Source organism: Ochotona curzoniae, unplaced genomic scaffold, assembly GCF_017591425.1.
Source record: "Ochotona curzoniae isolate NIBS_2020 unplaced genomic scaffold, NIBS_Ocur_1.0 scaffold_4506, whole genome shotgun sequence".
NCBI lineage: Eukaryota > Metazoa > Chordata > Mammalia > Lagomorpha > Ochotonidae > Ochotona > Ochotona curzoniae.
In genome coordinates, this window is record NW_024467119.1 from 55,024,842 (window position 1) to 55,046,231 (window position 21,390).

The 21,390-nt window shown below is 35.2% G+C and overlaps 1 protein-coding gene across 3 annotated transcripts in view; it reads left to right on the plus strand.

Annotated features, from left to right (window-relative positions):
* The window catches only part of KIAA1109 (KIAA1109 ortholog), a 182,002-nt gene that overhangs the window by 124,766 nt on the left and 35,846 nt on the right, over positions 1–21,390 (plus strand). For 2 of the 3 annotated variants that reach the window (XM_040967357.1, XM_040967358.1), the window contains exons 59-66: positions 3,492–3,551; positions 4,845–5,071; positions 6,252–6,382; positions 7,174–7,297; positions 12,512–12,621; positions 13,245–13,335; positions 13,857–13,919; positions 17,236–17,489. In XM_040967357.1, the coding sequence (XP_040823291.1) occupies positions 3,492–3,551; positions 4,845–5,071; positions 6,252–6,382; positions 7,174–7,297; positions 12,512–12,621; positions 13,245–13,335; positions 13,857–13,919; positions 17,236–17,489 (1,060 nt within the window). Of the gene's footprint in view, positions 1–3,491; positions 3,552–4,844; positions 5,072–5,853; positions 6,055–6,251; positions 6,383–7,173; positions 7,298–12,511; positions 12,622–13,244; positions 13,336–13,856; positions 13,920–17,235; positions 17,490–21,390 lie in introns of all 3 variants that reach the window. The other variant, XM_040967356.1, reaches the window with a different exon arrangement.

Here is a 21,390-nt window from a genome sequence, read left to right on the forward strand (position 1 = left end):
ACAAGTGGCTCATGCAGGCTTTCTGCTGCAATAGAAGGTTTCCTCATTGCCAATTTCTTCAATAATTGATCATGAATGATTGAGGAAAACAGCTATGTTCAATGGGTACCTTTAAGAAAGTAATAAATGTGATCTAATACATCATATATAACATATATATGACACCTGTAAATAGCCAAGACCATGAACTCCAGACTTAATCAACATGTGCAAATCCACACATCTGGATTTTTAGGAATACAAAGTGTAATGTATGAATTTCTCTAATTTCATGTTGCTCAAGGATTGATATAACCACAGCTGAGTTTATATGCTATTTATAGGATTTTTATTTATGTCTATTAGATGTCTTAAATGCTATATCAGAATTGGTCATTTTTAATTTTGATAATGAAGATAAATTATTATTGAGGAACTAATAGATTGTGAAATAAAATTCCTCAGCCAGTCTGATAAGTTACTTTTTAAAAGGAAGAATGTTGTTTTAATGCAATTTACCCTCCTTTCCACTGAAGAAAATCTTTGCTATCTTGGTTTATTTACAAATAAAAACTTTTCATTATGTTTATACCAAAAATTGAAGCATTAGCTTACAATATTATCTGAAATTTAAACAAAAAATATATAAAATTCTTATTTTCAATATATGAGGAAGTAAATATGTTTTTCTATGAGTTTTTAATTTCTGTCCTGGAGTCCCTATAATTTGAGACAGATTAATAAGAGAAATGCATCCAAATTGATGTAAGTTCTATGTGACACGGAAGCCTTCTAAAGAAAGTAAAAATGCAAAGAAGTAATCATACCTGGATGTTTTAAATTAGATTTGTTGGGAAAGACAATATAGTAGGGTTAGGGTGGAGATTAGGAGCTAAAGGTGGTAAAGAATGGGACATTCAGCAAGGCCTGTTGGTTTATATTTTTCCACTGTCACTCCATCTTCAGCAGTAGCGATTCTCTTTTCACAGTTTGTAGGAAGAGCACTTATTGCAATTATTAGATTAAGGACCTGCTTAGTCAGAGACTTCCTTTTTTTTTTTTTTTCTTCTGGAAACACTTTTTTTTTTTTTTTTCTTTCTGGAAACACTTTTTTTTTTCTGGAAACACTTTTTTTTTTTTTCTGGAAACACTTTTTTTTTTTTTTCTTCTTTTCTGGAAACACTTTTTTTTTTTTTTTTTCTGAGACTTCCTTTTAAACCTGCCATTTTCCAGATTTTTTTTTCCAGCTAAACATATTCAGTTTGTTAATACACCTTATTTTGGGATATATGGTCTAGTTTTCATCAAATACTTTACACTTAGACAATTCATTGATAGAATTTCCTTGAACTATTTCAAGTGACTGTGAGGAATTGATGCCAAAATACTCATGTCTGTTAGCCAGATCTGAGAAGATTAAAGACAGCCTTCATCAATTTTTATTTGATGAAATAGCCTGCATGTTTCTTAAAAAAAATAATTGGGCCGCTTGGTGGTGAATCAGTGGACAGAAGATCTTCCTCCCTGTCTCTTCTCTCTGTATATCTGACTTTCCAATAAAAAATAAATAAATAAAAAATAGAAAAAAGTATAAATTTTTATTTTTCTTAATAAAATGGAATTTCTTAAGAATAAGTTTAAATCTGAGTTTTATTAATATGACATTGCCATGATTTTATTATGCTCAGTACAATATTTGTAAGCAAAGTAAGTATAAAATTCCCTTAACAGTTTATCTTAAAGGAAATATGTAAAGAAAAAAATACACCTGTGATTCAAAATTAAAAACATGAATCTTAAATAAATAATAATCTAATGCTTCAGTATATATTCAGCTAACATTGGAGAACATTAATATTCTGATACTCATAGTCATAATAAGTTATTTTGGATTTTTGAGAGTACTAATAACTTGCTTTTGTAATAAGATTATAATTTGGATTTTATGGGCAAAGATCAGAGAGTAGAAGCAGATAACTGTTCTATTGGCTTAGTTATAAGAATGCCAAATGATAAAATAGGTGAATTACTAGTTTGTAGCTTTTACTACATCTTAACTGTATTTGCATTTGACTGCCATTTAGAATTTGGGGCAGGGGAAGAGGATGAGTATAAAATAGAGAAATCGGAATAATAGGATTGTAATTTGCAAATCATTATAAAGCATGTCTTAAAAAATACTATCCTATTGAAAAATGACTTTACCCAGTTGTTTTGGGAGGGACAAGTAGTAAAATTTTGAGCAGGAAATCTGTAAGAAGAGTTCAAAGAACCAAGTTAATAACTAGAAAAGAAATACCTGCTTTATCTATCTATATTTATGTAAACTAGAAGTTTAACATTTCAAGTTCTATTTCATAGTATTGGATCATCAGAATAGAAATATTTCCCTCTTCTGTTCAGTTAGAAACTGGCTGAGTCAGCATGTATCTCTTGACTCAGGAACAATGTTCCCTGCAAGAGGATCCCAGTTGACTTCTTATTGTTTTCAGGAGTCATTTATACACCTAGAAATCTTAATATTCTTTATTAATTCATCTATACTCTATGAATTTTTAAAGCATTTTTAAAATTGGATTTAAAAAAAATTGTCTCATTTCTTGGGATGAGAAGTCCTAGAAGTTTTCTACCTCCATTTTATTTCATCAGAAGTTTAATTACAAAGTACCCAGAAAACTAATACCAAACCCAACTTTAAGTAACATTAGGGTAACAATTTAGGATTTAGTGTGAGTTATGAAAGGATATTTCCTTTAAAGCATATCTACTGTTTAGTTTAAATTGTTGTTTTGTTTCTGTTGAGTGTTACTGAGAAAGATAATACTGTCTTTAGAGTTTGTACTTTTTTTGTTTCAGACTTTGTTTACTTTTTTAAAAAGCTGTGCTTATTGAGTTTAAAAATACTTAAAAACTGTTGAATTTACCTTCATTTTTGAAATTGCCACATTAAAACTAGGTGATAATAAATGTTTCATAGTGAATCAGATATTTCTATGGATAGATTCATGATTTTGTGCACTGAAATAGTTACCATAGCTATCATTAGTAGTCAATATTTTTTTCTCATACAGTGTTCCATCTCTGGAAAAAAAGAGAAAGTGGGTGAATCATGCCTCAGGCCTAAATAAATCCCATCAAAAATCATCTTAAAATCATTAGCATTGCCCACATGCCATTCATTCATGATGGTAGGAATGGTTATAGTATCCTGGATATTGGTGAACAGCAGCCTACAGTTTCAGAGCCAGCCAGATGTGGTCACTCAGATTAGGGAATCACGTGCAGAAAAGTGGAGCTGACACTATAAATTGTTAAGACAATGGAATAAAAGTGAGATATGAAACAGATCTAGCATGTCACTATGGTGACCATTTTATGCTAATTAGAAACTGGAACCTGGAAAGGCTAGTAATACTGTTTGCATTTAGATAATCTTAGGGAAAAAGTAAAAGTATAATGTTAAAGTCTAACTATCTTTTTATCAAAAACATTTGCTGGTGATTTTTCTGCAGGTGTCGTTCCAGATGGCACCTATGAAGTCTGTTCAAGGACCACAGGACAAGCAGCAGCTGGTAGGTACCTGTGAGATGTTACTTTTGCTGCATATTCAGAAGTCGGAGAGAATTCTGACTTCATTTTAATGCCAGAGAGTCATTTAACAAAGTTACTTCTAATGTTTACTATTTTTTTAAGAAATCATTTTGCAGTAATATTAGCAAATGTACATTTGTTCGTTATCAGTTAGATGCCTGATGTGTACGAGATACACTATAAAATATTTGGGAGGTGCTTGGATCTGAGAATACTTAAGAGAAGAATAAGCATTTAAATAGGGATTTAAAGGATGAAAAAACAGTTAAGCAAACACTTGGAGGTATTTTTTCAGTAGGATATGTTCAGTAGCAATGTTAAAAAGAAATGGCAGTAACTGAAATGAACACATATTGGGAGATGTTACGTAGAAATCCTTGACATGAACCTGGCATGATGGCTCAATGACGAAATCCTCCTGTTGAAAGTGCCAGAATTGCATATGAGTGCTGTTACGTGTCCTGGTCGCTCCACTTTCCATCCAGCTCCTTGGTTAAAGCCTGAGAAAGCAGTAGAGGATGACAAAACACCTTGGGACCCTGCACCCACATGGGAGACCCAGAAGAAGCTCCTCACTCCTGGCTTTGGATTGGCTCAGCACTAGCTGATGTGGCCTTTGGGGGAGTGAACTAAGAGGCTGGAAGATCTTTCTGTTTTTCCTCTCTGTAAATCTTAACCTGCCTTTCCAAAAAAAAAGTAATGTCTTAAAAACCAAAACAAAACAAAATCAAAAACTCCTTGACATGACTGTTTATGGGTGATAACAACACACTCAAATTAGCTTAACCAACAGGTATTTATTAAAAGGATACTTATAAGTTACAATTAAAATTAAGATTGTCTTGGGGAATAGAGAACCAGGAACTAATGGGACCAGATCAAAACTTTCAGCACAATTCTCTTGGTCCTGTGTCAACTTGTCTACCAAGAAAAGATTCTTCTTTTTCCAGCTTTGACTTTCACCAGGACTAATTATCTGATTAATTCTGGCTAAAGAACTAAATTTATGACAATTACTATAGCCATGGGAGGGTAAATTTATTTGGGGGGAATGATGGAATCCATAATTCACAGAAAAACAAGGGTGTACTGTACAGTAAACTAGATGCATGCTTTACATGTGGGGAAAAGTAAATCCATAGTCTACTGTTTTCAACAAATCTTACTGTGAGAGGCTTTTGTTGTATGCAGCCTACATAACATTTCATTACTTAAGTGCAGGATTTAAATTATTGTACTCAGAGTTTACTAAAATACCTCTTTTTACTAAACAGAAAGTAGTAGTGCTGGAACCTGGACACTCAATGTATTGTGGAAAATGTGTGGAATTGATGTCCACATGGATCCTAACATCGGAAAACGACTTAATGCTCTGGGCAATACCCTAACAACGCTTACTGGGGAGGAAGATATAGATGACATTGCTGACCTAAATTCAGTAAACATAGCTGACCTGTCAGATGAGGATGAAGTTGATACTATGTCTCCCACTATCCATACTGTAAGTAAACTCTTTGTTAGAACTTTTCAGGGCTGGCTTTATCCTGAGTAAATGCATCAATTCAGTGGGTATTTTTGTAGTGTTATATAGTTCCTGTTTTTGGAGATAGGGAAGAGAGTGGTGATTTCCTATGTTTGTGTTTCATAATACTGTCTTTTAATTGAGTTGCATTTACAGTGGTTGTTATTTAACATGTACCTTAACCTGTAACTAATGTCATGACATTGAAAGTGAAGTACAAGCAAATCTGTAGATACAGAGTGGAGTAGGGGTTGTTTGAGGTTGGGAGGGTGAAGAATGTGTGAAGAAAAGGAATAGGAAGAGACTGCTAATAAGTGTGGGATTTCTTTTGGGTTTTGAAAATATTCCCAACTGAAACTGTGGTAACGGTTGACACAAGTTTGTGAATGTAGTTAAAAAAAAAACTGGAGTGTACATATAAAATGGGTGAATTTTACTTTAAGTGAGCAGTAACTCAGTAAGTATGTATAGCTTGAAAAATGTATATACACAATCATAGTATACATTAAAAATGTGTATTTCCATCTTTAATGTACCTTGAATGGGTGGGGATCATTTTGTCTGTGGCTCAGATAATTCATGCAAACTTATTTGGTTTAAAAAAAATTATTTGGTTTGGGCATGTCAAAGAAACTATAGAGGGGGACTCAAAATTCAGTAAATGTATAGCAGGCTAATTTTTTTTCACTATGATAATTGAATTTTTCAAAGTTTTGTATTGCAAACATTTTTTCACAATTAAATTGCTGTTTATTATTTAGAATTCAGATGGAAGTACAGTAGGTGGAGATGGCCACAAGCTCACCTTTGGGCAGCGACTTGTAAATCACCTCCTAGGCCTGACGCCCCCACATCAACGCTATTCTGTTCCTGCAGAGTATCTGTGTGACTCATACATGTGGGGCTCCCCTAAGTCTAGCCAGTCCCACTTGAAAGCATGCAGAGCACACTCATGGGGAAATGTAGGTAGCAATTTAGTAGTTTCCTTCCATGAAAATAAGGGTTTAAATCAGCGGTAAATTGGCGATTATTTTGCTTAATCTAGAAGGCTTTGATTATTGCATGCTTACTTTGATTTCTGGTGTTAATTTTGTAATAGTATAAATTTGCTGCATGAAATGAGAGTGGTATTGACATAATTCACTTTCAACTTTTTTAGGAAACTGTAGATTATCGAAGACAAGCAGCATCTTCTAGCCAGCCAGGAGAACTTAGAGGAAGAAAAATTGTGAAACGTTTAGTGGATATCAGAGAACTGAATGAACAGGCCAAAGTAATAGATGACCTTAAGTATGTATAGTAATTTTTTTTAATGTAGTGTTCCTTAATATTGGAATCATGAGATGTTGAATGTGGAAGAAACTTTATTTGACCTAATACAAACTTTTTAGTATTTCAGTGAGATCACAAATATCCAAAGAAGTTTTACAAATTGCGTGAGATCATAAATTCATCAGTAAATTTTTTCCTGGATGATACTAAGCAATACATCTTACGTAAGAACTACTCTTCTTGCTGAACTTGGAAATTTTTTTCTTCTCAGAAAGTGATGGCTATGCCTCATTTTTCCTGATCTTAAACCTTTACATTTGGAATTTTTCTAAATGTATTCAAGGACTTTACACAAATATGAGTATATATATTTTGTGCAAAAATGAAAAATGTTGCCAGAACATGTTAGTCAGTTTTCTTACAGTGACTCACATGATTCTGTTAACTTAGGTTACAATTTGACTTTTATTCTCAGGGTAAACAAATGACGAAGCAAATCTTACATGAAGCTTTCTTATGATGTATAGTTTTATGTACAGACATTTTTTTGCACTTAGTTTGTTGTTTTTATGAGTTTACCAAAGTGACTTCTGATAAAACAGTGTTTAGAGAGCATTTTCTCAAATATTTGGCAATATGTTTTAATATAGTTTGCTAGATATGAGTGTTAAACTTAGGATTGATTTTGTTGGTATGTGTGATAGTTTTATATCCTGACAGTGTAGAGAATTAGAAAGCAGCCAAGTGAAAGTCAATGTTATTCACTTTGTTGCTTGTTTATAATAATAGGATATTTATTTTACATTCAGAAAATTAGGTGCAAGCGAAGGAACCATAAACCAGGAAATTCAGCGGTACCAACAGTTAGAGTCTGTGGCTGTGAATGACATTCGAAGAGATGTTCGGAAAAAATTGCGGAGGTCCAGTATGCGAGTGAGTGAACATTGAAGAATTTTACTAACCCAGACAGTAGAACTGTGCAATCTATGCCTTTGGCTTTTATATGTTTGCTGCCTTTCATGAAATCACACTTGCTTTCTAGTCACTAATCTGAATGGTAATGAAGAATAGAAGAAAAAGGTATGAAAATGGTATGAAATCTTTGAAATGTCTGTTCTTTCTCTATCCCATTTTCCATGATCAGAATTTACTTCTCAGTGCTGTTCTTTCCATTTTCCCATTTTATTTGCCCCCCACAAGAATTGAAGTCTAATAGTTAAAAGCAATTTTTAAAAACTGTTTTCTCTTTTCATCCAAAGTCATTATCATCCAAAGTCCACAGTTTGCATTAAGGTTTCCTCTTGGTGTTGTGCATTCTGTCAGTTTGTATAAATGTATAAGGTCAGGAACAGTAGTACATTGCCTTAATAATCCTCTGTGATCCCCTTTTCATTCCTTCTTCACTTCTCATACATTTTTGACTTATTAATATTTTGTGGTAGAAGATTTGGCATGTATTTTCAGGAAATTACTGCCCCATAGTTTTCTTGGAATATCTTTGATTTCATTTCTGCTTGTCATTGTCTGGTGGTCTCAGAACAAGTTAGGAACATTTGCTTTTCTGAAAAATATTGTGGACAATTGGTATTATTTTTTTAAATGGTAAGAATTTTTTTACTTACCAGAGTGCCCATTTGGGTTTGGTGTTTTCCATTTTGTAAGGTAATTTATTACTGATTCAGCTTCTTTAACTGAATAGACATATTCAGATTGTGTTTCTTGTAAATTTTGTAAAATTGTTTCTTTCAAGAAATGGCTCATTTTATGTAAATTCTTAAATTTGTTGGCATAGAGTTAGTCACAGTATTTCTTTTTTTAGTTGTTCACCAAGACTGTAGTTGTATTTCCACTTAAATATTTGATATTAATAATGTATTTTTTTCTTTGTGTAAGAACTTATCAATATTATTGATTTTTTAAGGTTTTATTTTATTTTTATTGGAAAGTCAGATATACAGAGAGGAGGAGAGACAGAAGAAGATCTTCCATCGATTGATTCACTCCCCAAGTGGCCACAATGGCCAGAGCTGTGCTGATCCGAAGCCAGGAGCCAGGAGCTCTTCTGGGTCTCCCATGTAGGTGCAAAGTCCCAAGACTTTGGGCTGTCCTCAACTGCTTTCTCAGACCACAAGCAGGGAGCTGGAAGTAGGGCTGCTGGAATTAGAACCAGCACCCATATGGGATGCCATTGTGTGCAGGGCGAGGATTTTAGCCACTAGGCTACTGTGCTGGGCCCTGTTACTGATTTTTTCAGACAACTTTTTGGTTAATTTTTCTCTGTTGATTTCCTCTTGATTTCTTCTTCTTCTTTAACTTTTATTACTCCTTCCTGAAATTTAAATTTAGTTGCTCTCCTTTCTCTAATCCGTATTGTGTAAACCTGGATGATTTATTCCAAGTGTTTTCTTTCTTCCAATATATATATTCAGTTCAATAAATTATCCTCTTAATGTTGCTTTCACTTTATTTTATATATTTTGGTGAGTTGTGTCTTAACTTTCATGTAGTTAAAAGATTTTAAAATGCCCTTGAGATTTCTTCTTTGACCCATATGCTGTTCAGAAGTGTTCTGGTAAATCTTGAAGCATTTGGGAATGTTCTGGGATCTTTCTGTTCATTTCTAGTTTAATTCCACTGTGATTTTGGAGCATACATTATATGGTATCTAACCTTTAAAATTGGGAGGTGTCTTGTGACTCAGACCATGTATTATACAGTGGTTGAATGCGGTATTCTGTGAATGTTGATTCCTGAGTTCAGTTGTGTTCTTACAAATTTGTGTGTTGTATTGTCCATTTTAGATAAGGAACATTGAATTCTTCAGCTGTAATGATGTATTTATCTCTTTCTGCTGCATTTTTATTTTTGCATCATAATTAGATGCTGTGTTAGGTACATATTATTAAGGATTACGTCTTTTTGTAGAAGTGATCCCTTTATTATTTGAAGTCTTTCCTTTCTGAAATTAATGTGTCTGCTCCTGATTGCTTATATTCTTTAATATTTATTTATTTATTTGAAAGAGTTACAGAGAAAGAGTGATTTCTATAAGCTGGTTCACTCTCGAGAAGACTGCAACAGTCAGGACTAAGCCAGGCTGAAGCCGGCAGCTTTATCTGGGCTTTCCGCGTAGTGGCAGGAGCTGAAACACTTCAGCCATCTTCCACTGCATTATCAGACCACTGGAAGGGAACTGGATTAAATGTGAAGTAGCTGGGATGCAAACTGGCACCCATAGGATCCTGGCATTGCTGGAGGCTGTTTCACCCATCAGGCCTCAAAACCACCCTTAATTCCTGCTTTCTTTCAAATATTGTTGGCATGATTTGTTTTTCTTCATTCACTTATTTTCCTTTTGTGTTTATTCATTTACTTTTATTCTCTATGTCCATTTATTTTTTTATTCTGGATATTTAAACTGCAGTGTGTAATTGGGTCTTACTTTCTGTTCTGACAGTTTCTAGTTAAGACATTTTGATCATTGACAAGGTAGTTGTTGATATACTTGGATTAATATTCACCATATGTTTTAAAATTTTTATTTTTATTGGAAATGAATATTTACAAGAAGAAAAGATGAAAAGATCTATCCACTGATTCACTCTCCAAAGGGCTGCCATGGTCTGAGCTAAGCTGATCACAAACCAGGAGTTTCTTCCATGTCTTCTTTGTGGGTTCAGGGTCCCAAGGCTTTAGGTCATCCTCCACTGCTTTCCCAGTCCACAAACAGGGAGCTGGATGGGAAGTGGAGCAGCCGTGACATGAACTGGCACTCATATGGGATCCTAGCCCTCGCAGGAGTAGATTAACCAGTTGAGCCATTGTGCCAGGCCCGATGATCACCATATGTGTTATCATTGTATCTTCCACTCTTTCTGTATTTTCACAGTTTTAATTGAATGTTATATGACCCCATTTTCCTTCTTAGCATATCAAATGCACTTGACTTTGCAATCTAGATGTACAACTAATCCAAATCTTCTTTTAGCTAACTCTACTGCTTCATGAGTGGTTAAGTACCTTGTAAAAGAAAAAATTCTGATTCTTTCCCTCTGTATCACTCATTTCTCATATATATAAAAATACATGTGAGGATGTACGAGAGGTTCTGCAAAAGCTCATGGAGAATGGGTATTATAAAAATACTCTGCACAGACTTAAAAAGTTTTGGCTTCAGAATAAGCCATCTTTTAATTCCATTTACCATAAGCTTTTTGCTATATCCTCAAATATAGAGACATACAAGACATATACATAAGCACATATAATTAAGCCCATTACTAATATTACTTTGAACAAACTGTTAGGTCAGTTAAGAATGACAGAGTTTTAGTTTTACCTTATTCCTTCCTTAATGTTCTTCCTATTCTTTATAGAGATCTGAATGCCTGATTTCTGTCATTTTCCTTCTGTCTGTAGAGCTTATTTAAATATTTTGCAAAGCACACCTGCGGGCTACAAATTTTCTGTCTTTCAGATTTTTATCTCTTCATTTGTGAAGGATAATTTAGCAGCATATAGAATTTTAGGTGTCTAATTCTTTCTGCACTTGGACTTTTCACTGCAGTCTTTCAGTGTTTTCTGTTTTTGAGATTGGTATTGATATTTCTTTAAGCTCAGAGATTTCTCAGTCAACTGCAGTCTACTAGTAAACTGACCAAAAAGAGTAACAGATAATTGTTTTTGCAATATTTTTGGTCTGTAATGTTTGCTTTTGGTTCTTTGTTAAGATTTTTGTTTCTAACATACTGTCATCTTTAACCACTAAGAGCCCTTAGCATATTCATCATAGTGTTATAAATCTGTGACCTGACAATTCTACCATTCTTGATGTGTCTGGTTCTCATGTTTGTTTTTTTGTTTGTTTGTTTTGTTTTGTTTTCTTTTACCTTTTGCTATGCTCTAGACATAATGTGACAAATAAAACGAACTTCCATAAATCATTCTTTACTGACGTACAGGGAAAGTGTTTTATAGTCCTCTGATCTGAAAGTGGAGCTTCACAAGTGTTTGTCAGTATTTTTGTCCCACATTAGGTTGGCAAGGTGACTGGAGCCAACTCTTCTCCCTGTCATTTCTGTCTTTATAATTACCCCAGAGCAGATTTTGTTTTGATACACTAAGTCCTTCTGAGGACAGACCTGTTTAAAAACAGATTGCAGTCAGCTCTCTTCATCTTTGAGTTTCACATTGAAGGACTCATCCAGCCTTAGATTAACAATATCTGGGAGATAAAAAGTTGCATATTTATTAAACATGTTTTTATCCCATAAACAGCTCAGCTGTTGATTAAATAGCACTTATATTCTTTTATTATAAAAATCTAAAGATTATCCAAAGTACAGGGGAGACTGTACTTGGTTTACATTACAGATATAATACTGAAATTTTATATAAGAGACTTGTGCATTTGCAGTATGCATGGAAGGCTTGAACAGTTCCCCCACAGATATGGAAGGGTGACTGCATTTTGGAGTTTTTCAGAATGGTTTCTTTTCCCTACCTGCTTTTGGAGCACTGAGGGGATTTTTCTTTGATATTTACTGTGGCCATCTGATCAAAGTCCTGAAGGAAAAATCTCCCAAAATTGTGGGGGTACCTTATGACTGGAACCCCCTGGAGTTTTTAAAAATTCTCACGTGGCTTCACTGAGCCTACAGCAATGTATTGATTACAGTTCAAATTGTCCCATCCCAGCACTGGCTGACAGTTCTGGGAAGCTGTAACTTCGTATTTTCCCCGTGTTTTCTAATCATAGGAAGCAGTCTGTATTGTGTGTTCACTGTCTTAGAGATCCAAAAAGAGTTGCTGATTTTCAAGTTTTCTCAGTTTTTGCTTGTTACACTCATACAATATAATTAAAATACTTCTTACGTGGTGTTTGCCAAGTAGTTTATATTTGGTAATTGAGTATTAAATATAAAACTAGACTTAAAGAAATTATTAGAGACATTGTTGAAACTATGCCTCTATTGTTAACGCTTTTCTCATTCAGCTTTCCCTCACAGTTTCTTTTATTCCTCTTAGATTTCCAGACCTGACATCTAGCATCCTTATCACAAGTTTGTGCGAGAGAGATTTAGAGGCAGGGAGAGAAGTGAAATGTGACAATAAATAATCACCTTTTTTACTCTCTCATTTTATTAGGCTGCATCTCTAAAGGATAAGTGGGGTTTGGGTTACAAACCAAGTTACAACCGATCAAAAAGCATTTCTGCATCTGGAAGACCACCTCTTAAACGAATGGAAAGAGCAAGGTAATAGAATTTTCAACTACTGAAATATATTGGAACATTAATTATTTCACTAAGATCCACTACATTTTTATTCTAACTGGAGAAATTATAAAATTCAGGTAGCAGAATATGTCTTATGAGTTAAATTGAAATCAGTGGATACTGTCACCCTACAAATTTGAGGAATTTCCCTATTATGTTTGTATCAGAATGTAGTGTTGCTTTATAGTAATAAAATGTATCTCTATTTATACATTTTTATGTATAAACTTGAAGACTGTGCAAAGAAAAGAAATTGTGCATACCACTAGCTGCTGCTGTCAACATGTGTGCTTAGAAAAGGTGTAATTGTATACAAACTTAGCACTTGAAAAAAATAGAAATTGTGCATATTACTAAAGTAAAATTAAGCAGTATCAACTAATTACTATAAATTCCTTTTTGTTTTAACTAGAAAATAATTAATGTGAACATTAAATCTTTTTACAGAATGCTGAATTAACAAATACAGTGCCAAGATTCAGTCCTCTAATAAACTATTTTATAAATAGAACACCAGTGTCTTTAGTCAGCCTTGTGTTAAGTATGGTGATATTTTCTTAATGAGAATATTAATGTTTTACAACTTTGTATTTTACTTGCAGTTCTCGAGTAGGAGAAACTGAGGAGCTGCCCGAAATCCGTGTGGATGCAGCGTCTCCTGGACCTAGAGTAACTTTTAATATCCAGGATACAGTAAGAAAGATATCACTTATCATTGCTAAATAATTTTTACAATTTTTACAAAATTATTGTTTTGTACAGTTTCAAAATTCAGATTTCTGCATCAGTAAAAGTGTGCATCATGATGGTTGAATTATCTGTACATGACCAACTCCTGGGGCACTGTCCCGGGCTGTCACTGGAGAGCCGTGTGGCAAAGGTTACTGCTTTCCTTCCTCAATAGATTCCATGAATGCTTGTTTTTAGGTAGGAGGTTTGCTGTTGAAAATGTTTTTTTCATTTGAGAATAGTCATTACTGTGTCTTTTACAAAGATGTAAATATGAAATATTTGTGTTTTCTTACACACTTTAGTTCAGGATAGAGAGATAGGTAGACTGAAAGATCATAGGAGAAACCAGAGAAAGAGGATCAGCTTCAGAGAATGTTAAAATGTTTGTTTTGGTTTTGTTGTGTATTTATTTACCTTTAAACCATTGCTTATTTTTTATTTTTTCATGAGTTCTCTTTTCTTTTCTTATTATTTTAATTAAGTTGAAAAATACGTTATGGGGAAGTACACCACAGTCCAGCTGTCCTGGGGAAGGGTATTTTCAGGTACTTATTAAAAACAACCTAAACCTTGCCTTAAAACTGATTAACTGATTAACCGCTTTGAAAATCTGCTTTCAAAATATCTTCCTCTTGTTTCCTCAAAAATATTTTACATGAAAGTTCATGATTAAGTTCCTTGTTATATATATATTTCATAAATTCTTGCATGTATATGTTATGTTTATGAATAGTTTGATACTAATTTTAATTTTCAGAATTAAACAAAATCAGCTTAACAAATCATCCCAACCAAATTGTATGTCCCAAATTTCAATTTATTAGGCATCTGCTAATCCCTTTTTTATTATATTCAGTTACAAAATGAATAATCTTTTTTGGAAATAAAAGTAAATAGTATAATGTAGAATTAGAAAACTCAAAACTAACAAATTAATGATTAAATGTTATTGTTTTGGAACATTTATATAAAAGACTATTTATGTAACTATGTGGCTTGGTAATTCTATTTTCATTTTCTTTTTTTTTTTAAGATTTATTCATTCATTGGAAAGTCAGATATACAGAGAAGGAGGAGAGACAGAGGAAGATCTTCCGTCTGATGATTCAGTCCCCAAGTGACCGCAACGGCCGGTACTGCGCCAATCCGAAGCCAGGGAGCCAGGAACTTCTTCCAGGTCTCCTACACGGGTGCAGGGTCCCAAGTCCTTGAGCCGTCCTCGACTGCTTTCCTAGGCCACAAGCAGGGAGCTGGATGGAAAGTGGAGCTGCCAGGATTAGAACCGATGCCCATATGGGATCCTGTCGCGTTCAAGGCTAGGACTTTAGCCGCTAGGCCACGCTGTGGGGCCTGGTAATTCTATTTTCAGTATAGTGTGCTACAAATACACAAATGAGATTAACATTTTAATATACTACATATTGTCCCAAAATAGATAATCAAAGTAAAAATACATTTTGAAAATATAAAGTTTTTTCTGTCAAAGTACATTAAAAGCAGACATTAATTCCAAAATCATTTTGTTTTCCTTTTCTCTCTTGAGTCTTGACATACCCTTTGGTGATACTGAATTCAGTGAAACCAGTTTTTGTTTTAGAATTATCAGATATAAAAAGTTGGAGAAACATATCCTTTTTTCCCCTAAAAAATAAAAAGCTTGAAAACATATAATTAGAGGAATTGAATGTATTGTACAGATTATGTGATTCTTAAAAGTATTAATATTTGAGGGCTCAGCACAATAGCCTAGTGACTAAACCTTCACTTTGTATGCACTGGGATCCCATATGGCCCCAGTTCTTGCCTTATCTACTCCACTTCCACCCAGCTCCCTGTCTGTGGCCTGGGAAAGCAGTAGAGGTTGGCCCAAAGCCTTGGGACCCTGCACCTGCATGGGAGGCCCAGAAGAAGTTCCTGCTTTCTGGCTTGGGATTGGCTCAGCTTCAGCCATTCAGACCACTTAGAGAACGAACTAGGGGATGAAAGACCTTTCTCTCTCTCTCTGTAAATCTGCCTTTCCAAAAAAATAAAATACAAGAAAAAAAGTGTTAATATTTGAAATGATCCAAGTCCTATTTTTAAATGGTAGTGTCGGCCACTGCTTCTAATAATATAGAATATAAAGAATTATAAATTAGATAACAGCAAGGAGCTTATTATAAATTAGAAAACTAGTCATTTAAAACTCTGACCACAGTTTTAAAATATTGCCAAGATAGCCAATAAATCTCATTAGTTATTCAGTAGCATGTATGTTACACAAGAGGAATTCAAAAAGTATATAGAAAATGAAATTAAAACTTAAACTTACTTTGCTGTGAATATTTTTAAGAATCCAATATATTGTTTTTCATAATACACAGTTCCTATGAAGATTTTGAAGACCCCCATATGTATAGTGGAAATTACCTGAGTTCTATAAAAGTTCGGTGTATTTGTTTTTTCATTTTTGAAATGCAGAGACAGAAAATTAGGCAGATGAAGCTCTCATTGACAAGCTCACTCCCCAAATGCAAACCATGGCCAGGAGTGGGCCAAGCTGACTCCAGAGCCAGGGATTCAATTCAGGCCTCCCATGTGAGCGGCAGGAATCCAGTCACTGAATTCATCACATGTTGCCTCCTAGAGCCTGTCTTACAAGACATGAATCAGGAGTTGAGTCATCCCTGGCTCTCCAGTTGGGAAATGGGTGTGCCAACTTGGGGCTTCCCTTCTAGACCAAAAGCTCACTCCTGAAATGCTTATGACTGCAGGATTCCACAATGCAATCACTAGTGGCATTTAACAGTTTTTTTAATTACATCATTGCTGTATACATTTTACTTTACAAAAGCTTATTCCCAAATGATAAGACAACTCTGAAAAGCTAGGAATTGATATTAGATCATAGGAAAGTTTGATTGTTTAGCTACTTAATATGAACTCCTAAATGAGTCACTTGATATTTACTGAACTATAGCAGTTTTGGGGCCAGCAAGGCAGTGTTGCAAGCTAATCCTCTACCTGCCACTCCAGCATCTCTTAAAGAGTGCTAGAGTCGGGTCCGTTTCTGATCCATCTGCCTACTTATGGGCTGACAAAGCAGCAGAGGATGGTTCAAGTCCTTAGGTCCCTGCACCCACGTGGGAGTCCCATAAAGAAGCTACTGGCTTCAGACCAGCTGAATTTTGGCTATTGTGGCCATTTGTGGAGTGAACCAGTGAATGAAAAATCTTTTTCTCTCTCCTTCTCTCTCTGCACTCTGCCTTTCCAAAAAATACATACATACATACAGACATAAATTTTGAAAAAATAAGCCATAGCATTCTTGATACATATTACGTCACTCAGCTGTTTACATGTGTTAAGAGCTCTTAGGAGCTTATTTATATATATATATATATATTTTTTTTAGGAGCTTATTTTTAAAACCATATATGTGCCAAAAGCATTTCCAAGCATGGTGATATGATTATCTGGATTGACACTGCATGCTGTTCCGTCACTAATTGCTCTGGCCACTCGGATTTATAATCCATTGTGTTTGTCTTGTTTCCACATGTTTGTCCTCTGTGCTAAAGAGTTAATATGTGTACTAGCAAATATGAATGAAATGTATATAATAAGTAAAATTGCACTGATTTTTAGTGTGTTAGTATAATTTTCTTTTTTGTAAAAGTCAAGTTAACTTGATTTTCAGCCTCTTTTTTTAGTTTGTCATTTCAAATGTTCATACATTTTTTAGTTCACAGTGAGATGTTTTAGATGTTTAAGCTTACATATTTTCTCTTTGCAATTGAGAAGGGATTTCAAACCTGATTCATGTTTTCTTTTTCCTTTTTTTTTTTGTTTGTTTGTTTGTTTGGTTGGTTTGTTTTTAAGTTTCCAGAGGAGACAGAACTGGACCTTTTGTCAGTGACTATTGAAGGTCCTTCCCATTACTCATCAAATAGTGAAGGGTCGTGTTCAGTGTTCAGTTCTCCCAAAACTCCAGGCAACTTCTCATCAGGCATGCCTTTCCAAGCAGAAGAGGGCCGGCGGGATGACAGTCTGTCTTCTTCCAGTGAGGAATCCGAGAAGGACGAGAAGGATGAAGACCGTGATAGGGAAAGGTTTTACATTTACAGGAAACCTTCGTGAGTAGCTTTTTTAAGACCCTAACATATAATGTAAAACTGAAACCAAACTGTTATATCAAACTTAAACACAAAGTCTTTGAAAGAAAAAACTGTGATTATTTGATGGGCAGAGGAAGAAAAGGAGAATTTTCCATCTAGGTCTATCCCAGCCAGAGCTGGGCCAGTCCAAAGCCAAGAACCTGGAACTCAATCTGAGCCTCCCACCTGACTGGGAGGAGTCCTAGCACTCGGCCAGTCCTTTGCTCCCTTCCCAGGTGTATCAACAGAAAAACTGACCAGTACTCAAATTGGCACCACAATAAAAGATGCTGGAGTCACATATATTACCCATTGCATCATATAGTCCTGACTACTACAAAAAGTCGTAATGTGTGCCTAGCCTCAGGAAGACTAAAAAGCATAACTAATGTAATTTAGTTTCATGTTACACTTTTTTTTTTTTAAGTTTTTATTTTTATTGGAAGGCAGATTTACAGAGAGGAAGAGAGACAGAGATGATCATCTGATATACTCCCCAAATGGCCACAACAGCTGGATTGGAGTCAATCCAAGCCAGAAGCCCAGAGCCTCCTCCAGGTCTCCCACACAGATGCAGGGTCCCAAGGCTTTGTACCATCTTTGACTGCTTTCCCAGGCCACAAACAGGAAGCGGGATGGGAAGTGGGGCCACCCAGACACAAACTGGCATTCTTCTGAGGTCCCGGCAGTTGGAAGACGAGGATTTAGCTGCTGAGCCATCGCTCCAGGGCCACTGTGTTTTTCTTTTTTTGAAAAATTAAATGGATTCATTCAAATCACTGAATTTTGGTTATCTATGAATCTCTGTCAAGAATATGGGAAGAAAGTTGTGGCTATGATTTAAAGCAGAGATTTGTATTTCTCCTAACATTAAAAGTAACAAATTACTGGCCCAGCAAGGTAGTACAGGGGCATGTTGCCAGGGAAAGCAGTGGAGGATGGCCCAAACACTTGGGACCATGCACTACAGCGCTGTATGGGAGACCTGGAAGAAACCCCTGGCTCCTGGCTTTGGATTGGCACAGCTCCAGCCATTGCAGCCGTTTGGAGAATGAACTAGTGGATAGAAGATCTTTCTGTCTTTCCTTCTCTCTGTGAATCTGCCTTTCCAATAAAAATAACTAAGAACAAGGAAACAAACAAAAAGTAATAAATTACAAGGAGGCACAATAGCACGTAACAGTGAAGTATAGCGAAAGAAATTAATAAAGGGAAAGAGGTTAGCGACCTAGGGGCCCATGCTGTGCTACAGCATAGTAAGCTACCATTGGCTGTGCTAATGTCTCATTTGGATACTATTTTGAGTCATACCTCCTCCAGTTCCTATCCTGCTCCCTAATAATGTTCTTGGGAAAGCAGCAGAGAATGCCCAAGTGTTTTGGCCACTGCATCCACATGGGAGACCTGGAAGAAGCTCTTTGCCCCTGGCTTTGAAACAGTTCAGTCCTGGCAGTTGCAAGCATTTGATGAGTGACCAGCAGATAGAAGAGCTCTGTCTCTCTTTTCTTTAATCCTGCCTTTCAGGTAAATAAATAATTATTCTATAAAATAGGTGAAATATTTCAGTGGCCTTCTTGGAAGAAAGAAATAATTTTTTTTAATACAGAATACATCTTCAAATAACTGTATATCTACTTTACTCATTTCTACTTTACTCATTTCTTTCATGTCCAAAATAACTTAGCCATTCCCATATATTACTATGTGGTACAGAATTCTGGTCTGAGTAAGACAATTTTTCCATTAGATTTTATTTATTTTGTAGACAGTTACAAAGAGAGAGACAGACTCGGAAACGAGAGAATTTTTCACCCACCGCTTCATTACTCACATGGCCACAACATCAGGTGCTGCACTAGGCCAAAGCCAGGATCCAGGGTCTTCTCCCACATCTTCCATGGGGCGGAAGGACCCAAGCTCTTGGACTGTCTTTCACTGATTTCCCTGGCATAGCAGCAGGGTGCTGGACCAAAAGTGGAGCAGCCTGAATTTAAACTGGTACCCATGTGGGTTTTGGTTCTGCAGGCAGTGGCTTAACTCATTGTGCCACAGTGCTGCCCCCTAGCATCAGTATTTTCCACGTTAGTTGGGTATCCTTTTTAATTCTCTCAATATGACCTCCTTATTTTCCTTTTGTATCTATTTTTTGTAATTATGATCTGTTTTCTACCCTGGAGTGTTTTTAAGGGCTTTTTATCTTTATGTTATTTAACTTCTGCAGTGATGTGTTCAGGTTTGAGTCTTTTCTAAACAATTTTATAAAATATTTTAGTTTTTCTTAAACACAAATTTCAGATTTGGCTATAAGAAATATTATTTTCAATTTGGATAAATTCTTCCCTTTATCTTTTGTCTTTTCGACATTAATCATAGCTATGTCCTTCTGTGTAAATGTTTCTTTTGTGTTATACATTACCCTTTGTTATTTTAAAAAAATTATTTCTTTAAAAGTCAAGAGTTAGACAGGGGCAGGGTGGTGGGGAGCTTGCATCTTGCATTTGTTTGTTCACTCCCCAAGTAGCCACAGCAGCCAGGACTGAGCCTGGCCAAATCTGAAAGTTAGAAGCTTCATCCTTATCTCCCACGTGGATGACAGGAGCCTAAGCATTTGTGTCATCTTCCTCTGCTTTCCCCTGGGCATGAGCTGAATTGAAGTGGAGCAGCTGGGAGGTTAATGTCTTAGGGGGAAGTTTACCTGCTGTGTCACAACACCAAATCCTATGTTTCTTTAAAAATATATGTATTTTAAGTTAGGCTTATTGAGATATAGCTTATATTAAGGTAGGGTATCTTTTTCATATATATATTTAGATAATTTTTTAATTCACTATATTTTATTGTGTTCTTTGCACTGTAACAGATTTTTAAGTGTATAATACAATTACTGATACTATTTCATATGCGTAGCCCTAAATTTTCTCATCCTGCATAACTAAAATTAAATCTGTTGAGTAGCTACTCCCTAAAGCTCTCCTTTTCCGCAACCCCTGGCCACTCCTGGCAACACCCATTCTCTTCTCTCCATCAGTGAGTTGATTGTTTCAGATATTTCATATAGGATGCATGCAGATTTTGTCCTTCTGAATAAGTTTCCATTGTATGTGCATATTACATTTTTATACATTCATTTTTTAAATACTATTTGGTGAACATTTACATTGTTTCTACATTGTAAAATATTGTAATGAACACAAGGGTGTTAAAATCTGCTTGAGATTGTGATTTCAGATTTTTGGATAAATATCCTAAAGTTACATTTCTGTATTATATGGTAGTTGTATTTATAATTGTTTAAGGAAATTCCATGCTCCTATCCCTAGTAGTTGAACTATTTTATATTCTTCCCAACCATGTTTGGGAGTTCAGATTTCTCCACTCCTTAACAGCACTAGCTGTCCTTTGTGTGCACTTGTGTGTGTGTGTTGTCTAGCAGTCATCCGAACAGAGGCATTTTCCCTCATAATTGGTGATCCAAAGTTTCATATACCTGTTGGCTATTGTTTTTGTCTTCTTTGTGGAAATATTCACTTAAATTTTTAATGCATTTTAAAATTAGATTGCTCATTTTTTTAAGCTATTGAATTGTAGGAGTTGCTTATGTATTTTGAAAATTAGCCTCTTGTCAAATGTATGGTTTAAGATTTGCTCCCATCCTGTCTTGTCACTCTTCGTTGGTTTCCTTTGTTCCATCAAAGCTCTTTTTAGTTTGAATGGCTCCACTTACCCATTTTTGCTTTTGTTGCTTGGTTTCAATGTCATATCCATGAGACCACTGTAAAAACCAATAATGCAGCTTTTTCTCCCTCTTTTCTAAGAGTTTTATAGTTTATAGCTTTACCATTTGAGTCCTTAATCTATTTTGTATTTATTTTGTAGAAGG